The sequence below is a fragment of the Gavialis gangeticus genome, unplaced genomic scaffold, assembly GCF_001723915.1.
Source record: "Gavialis gangeticus isolate Ggan-Ray unplaced genomic scaffold, GavGan_comp1, whole genome shotgun sequence".
Lineage (NCBI taxonomy): Eukaryota > Metazoa > Chordata > Crocodylia > Gavialidae > Gavialis > Gavialis gangeticus.
Window position 1 is genome coordinate 201328570 of NW_017728992.1, and position 5633 is coordinate 201334202.

Consider the following 5633-nt stretch of genomic DNA (forward strand, 5'->3'; position numbering starts at 1 on the left):
TTGTTGTTTGTTCTGTTCCTTTAATGAGCCGTTGACCAGCCCTGGGACTATTAAGTTGAGCAGCCGCCCCTAGCTCCGGCTAGATAGCAAGGGCTCACTTAAGAACCCCGTGGGCCAACGGACCCCTCTGTTGTTTGTATTTACTGTAACTGAAGAAAGCAACTCTACCTACGCCTTCTAAGTGTAAGTCAAATAAATCACCTTTGTTTAAAACCACTACGCTTACGTGCCTCAGAACTCCACGCCAGAAATCCCGCCTGTTCCGTATCCAGTTTGCCACCACCCGGCCGCCCCACCGTGACCACGACCGTGAGCTTGGCTCGCCAGCTCCGCGGTGTGCCAACAGGCATATGGCGTTGAGCTGTATCCTCAATCCACACACTTAACAACCTCTCCATTTCTAACATAACTGTAGCCCTACTCCTACTGAGTTTCAAAGTATTCAAAGGAGTTACAATTCTACCACATTCTTTTGTCTTTATTTTTCAATATGGTCCTAACAGTTGATCCAGCCAAATTCAATGCTCTACAGACCTCATTCTGGTGTTCCTTTGCTTCAATTTGCTTCAGGAAAGCCAATTTAAGCTCCAGCGTTATGCTTTTTCACTGTTTTTTCTCAGCACTTGCACTCTCAGAGTCAGTTTAAAGTTTCTGACTCACAGTGCAACTCAAAAAATGAAGCAAGACAGGGACACAAGCATGAATGGGCACAGGGCACGAAAGAGCACAGAGCACGAACATTTTTGACGAAGCAAGATGGCGACGAGGCTGCGCACCACCAAGGCTCCCTGCATGATACCCACAAGCGTTATAGGAAAACCCACGAGCACCAAGTGAAACCGAGTATCAAAGTGAAACGAGCATTATAGAGAAATAACGTTAAGCGGAGGTTGCCTGTACTGAACAAAGCCAGCCCCAGAACCAATCTTTGGGGTGCTCCACTTGACACTGGCTGCCAACTAGACATAGAGCCATTGATTACTATGCTTTGAGCCTGACACTCCAGCCATTTATATATCCACCTTACAGTCCGTTCATCCAACCAACCCAGACTTCCTTAGCTTACTTGCGAGACTGTTGTGGGAGGCGTATCAAAAGCCTCGCTAAAGTCAAGGTAGATCATGTCTGTTGCTTTTCCCACATCCACAGAGCCAGTCACCTCATCATAGAAAGCAATCGGGTTGGTCAGGCATGACTTGCCCCTGGTGAATCCATGCTGATTCTTCCTAATCACCTTCTTCTCCTCCAAGTGCTTAGAAATGGATTCCTTGAGGACCTGCTCCATGATTTTTCCAGGGGCTGAGGTGAGACTGACCAGTCCGTAGTTCCCTGAATCTCCGTTCTTCCCTCAAAGAGAGCAGCTTTTAATTCTGCGCAAAGTAAGCTTCCAGTACTGGGCTCTTCAATAGACTTAAAAGCAGAACCAAAGGGGCATGATCCCCACCACAACAGTTATTTTTCTGTTCACTTCCCCCAAGAATACTTGGGCCTCTGGGCACAGCTACAACATATGGAAAAAGACGTGTCTTATTCCAGAGCCTCTTCAACATGATGCATCCATTACAAAGGTGTTGGTGATAGGTACCATCTGTGGAGTATTTTATAAAAGAAGTTTCTGCCTACACTTTCTGACCTTTATTTCATAATTTTCTTGTGAATCAATCATTTTTTCCCCCCCATTCCTTGTAGGCTCTCTTCTCCAAATAGCATTAGGTAGTAATACTTCCAACAGAGACTGAATTCCTTTTCTACAGGTATTTACCCTTTATGTGGGATAGATGTTCCAAATTCCTAGTTTCCTACACATTCAAATCCTGAAAGCCTTTACTGCACACCTGCAAGCATTATAAGCTTATTCTTGAGCATTATATGCTAGAAATAAAGAGTGCAGGAAAGGTAAGCTTAAGTATATACAAATGCAACATATTATGCCTAATTATTTCCATTCTTTTCCTCTTCCCTACTCCCTGCCATGACAGATTGCATTTCCAAGCCACCCTCCTGTGACAGGAAACTGAAACAAGCTTTATGTTGCCTAAACAGGTAAAATACAGAAAAATGTTTACTGAAATTGCAAGTGTGTTTAGTTAATATCTTAATATACTAAGAATGTAAATTGTTTGGATTTTGTTGTACGGAAGCTAAACTCCACATTTGTGACAGAAAAACTGAACTAGCCCAAACAAAAGTGACTACCGTGTTTACCAGAAGAACAAGATGTTTACGCAAGAACCACTACAGTGTAGTATGTTATTTCCGCAGTACTAAAATATGTTTTCATCTGTGACTCTACATTTAACCAGTTAACATAATTTTCATAATGATGTTTCACAATATGAACCAAAAATCAAAACCTTGTAAAAGAAGAGAAACATAGCTATCAGGCCACTTAAAAAAACAAAAACAAACAATCTTGGGGAGAAAAAAAAAAAAAAAAAAAAAAAAAAACAATCTGGGGGAAAAAAAAAAAAAAATCTTGGGGAGAAAAAAAAAAAAAAAGCTACCAGGCCACTTAAAAAAACAAAAACAAAAAATCTTGGGGAGAAAAAAAAAAAAAAACAATCTGGGGGAAAAAAAAAAAAAAAAAAAAAAAAAAAATCAGTGGAGACAGGAATAATTATACCTGCCTTCTGGCTCCTTCTGCATTTGTACTATCCCTTTTAATCTACAATCTGGTTTAATGTTTTTCATCACTGTTCCTATCTAGTGTTTTATCCCACATTTTTTCCTATTGCAGATACTATGGCTGAGAGCAGATGGATATATTATTTCCAATAAGCTCTCAAGTAGGATAATGTTAGAATTAACAAGTGATGGTTTATCTGAAGAGGAATGATTATTTTCTGATGAGGAATGATACTTTTTCTTTTATACATTATAATTTTATATTACAAACTTTCCTAATTAACACTACTCTCAAATATAGATGATTGTCATAGACTTTCTAGAACAATAACACACTAGGGTAAAGGTGGCCAAACAAGCCATATGCAACTCACTAGCACAGTACTCTCTGGGACTTCTCTGCCAAAGCCCACCCACTTCTGCCCAAGGTGGCTCCGGGGGACACTGGGCTGCTGGGGGCCAGGGCTGCAGCTGCACCACTTGCCCTGGGGGTGTGCTCCCCACGGGGAAAACAAAAGTGGCTTGGCAATGGGGGGGAAGGGAAGGGAAGGAGGGCAGTGGTCACCTCCACTCCAAGTTGCTCAGCACCTCCCCCACCCCCACCAGCTTCCTGGCTTCAGTGGAGGGTCGGATGTGGCTGCCAGGGTGAGCAACTCTGGCCACCCCTGTGCTAGGGTCTACTGGATCTCATTTTTCAGAGCTGGAATTGATGCCCAGCTGAATGAGCCCAATTAGTCTATCAAGAGAGAACTATTCTTATTCTGAAATGTCACCCCATTAAGTGTCTTCTAACCACGTTGTGTTCATTTACAGCAAAATTAGGAATTCATATTTATTTTAAGCTGACTACCATACATACCTTTAGTACTGAGTGTTTTTGCTGTGACTTCCAGTTTCTCCAAAGGTTCTGTTCCAATATTTTCTAATTTAATGACAAGTTGCTGTGTCTCCCCATTATAAAGCTGGACAGACACATTGGTGGAGATTTCATCCCCTGAAGAAGGTTGAAGTGTGTGAGCAGACCTATTAACAAAGAAAGGTAGAAATGAAATAGTATGTTACACATTATATCCCAATGTAAGAGCCCGTTCACAATGTAAAACCACACCCACAACAACCATAACAAAAGAAACCTTGTTGGTATGCAAAATACTGGTTTTAAAACCAATCATTGGAATTATCATCTTGTATTTCTTCAACTCAAATGTTAATGGCTTGTTGCCAGCATTTTCAAGAACTATTAGGAGTAAGAAGTATGTTTTCTGAAAGATTAATCATGGCATTCACACAGGATAAAACATTTGTTTCTTGCTCTAAGAGTTCGTTAAATGATATGCTGCCAGTATCATAATGAAAACAAATTGAGAAAGCATGAAAGAAAGCAAGATGGATGAGATGTCATCATCTTTTTCTAAATGAGAAATTTCTAATAATTTTGTTACAGTACATCAACTGAAAGGAGACCAGAGTACAAGAAACAAAACAAAAAGGTTTGGGTTGGTTTTTTTTAAGTCAAGTGAGAAAGGGAAACGTGCGATGTCCAGAACAGAGCGAGAAAAATATTCTAATTAAGAAAACTGACTAAGCAGCCCCCTGCCCGAAATAACTGCCTGCTCCTGGACTAGAGGCCTTGAACTTGGCTAATTTGAGTGCTTGCTGAGTACAGGTTAAGGTAGAAGCCAGACTAGAGTGGATTCTGCACAGAACTAAATTAAACGAAGGTGAAACAGTAAGTACAGGTAAGTACTAGGAGGTTGAGAAGAAAGGAGAGGAGGAATAATGGAGCATGTCAGAGATAAGTAGGAGGTTAAGAGTTCATGAGGATGCAGGGTATTTTTTATACTGAAGGGAATGAGCAAGAAAGCAGAAGCATCCAAGAAGGAAGTGCGGAAGGGAAGTGGGTGCAAAATAAGCATCAACTGAAATTAACCGTTGGTAAATTTGGTGGTAAAATCTGCATGTTCTGTAATCTGGCTACTCTTCTTTGTTAAAAACTTATGAGAAAAGGTTGTTTCCATGGAAACACAATCATCATAGTTTTTAACCATGTTTTGGTTTTTTTTGTTTAAAAAACTAAATTCTTTATTTAATACAGAAGTGGACTGTGTATTTTTCAATTGTTTTAAACTCTCCTGTCAAATACAGATACCAACACAATAGCCTAATATCTTCAGAGCCTTTTGGAATAGTAGTGGTAGATGGCAAGAAGGACCAGAAAGTCTGTGATTTGTACTCAGATTTTAAGACTTCCATATGCACACTGCAGTCCACCTTAACTTGGCTGGCTGTGGATTCTTCTTGCTATATAATGAAGCACCCTCTGGTCTCTCCACTTACTGAACAGAAAGTGTCAACATCTTAGAAAGCACACATCAAGAAAGTATCCTGCAGTGTCTGTCTTGTTGCTATAATGTATCAAAGACTTACTGTACTTGCTGAAATAGCCATCCATAGGTATCTCAGCTTTTTCACAGCAGAAGTCCCTTGTAGCTTTATCCGCATACTATATTTGCGGTTCACCCAAGAGAAAACTGTCTTACTCATTTAAAACCTTTATTTTGATAGCCTTTTAAATTATTTGAATGAGCACACTTTAATTTAGCTTTATATCAAGGATGTCAGTTTTACTCTGTAGCAAACTTAATTATGACTTCCAGTAAATTTATCTTGTTACACTGACCTTTGCTAATCAATGTATTTGGATAAAAGCTGCACACAATGCTGCAATGCGCTTACTAATTCCTTATACACCAAGTAATAGATTGAATTTCAAAAAGGTTAAAAAAAAGTAGGAACATACAGGTCTAACAGATTTAAAGAAATTACAGTAAATTTAGTAGTAATGAAGGAAATACCATCTGCTACACAGAAACATGCTCATTTTTTGAAACTTTTTGACATTAGCAGCCTAACAAGTACTGGATTGCTTTTAGAAAGAATTAGATATTTTTCACAGAATCACAATGAGGGTTGGAAGGGACCTCACAAGGTCGCATCTAATCCAGACA

General features: G+C 39.7%; 1 protein-coding gene across 3 annotated transcripts in view; it reads right to left on the reverse strand.

Moving 5' to 3' along the window:
• The window catches only part of TRAPPC9 (trafficking protein particle complex 9), a 1079595-nt gene that overhangs the window by 888581 nt on the left and 185381 nt on the right, over positions 1-5633 (reverse strand). For all 3 annotated transcript variants that reach the window (XM_019528205.1, XM_019528203.1, XM_019528204.1), the window contains one exon: positions 3485-3648. In XM_019528205.1, the coding sequence (XP_019383750.1) occupies positions 3485-3648 (164 nt within the window). The remainder of the gene's footprint in view (positions 1-3484; positions 3649-5633) is intronic.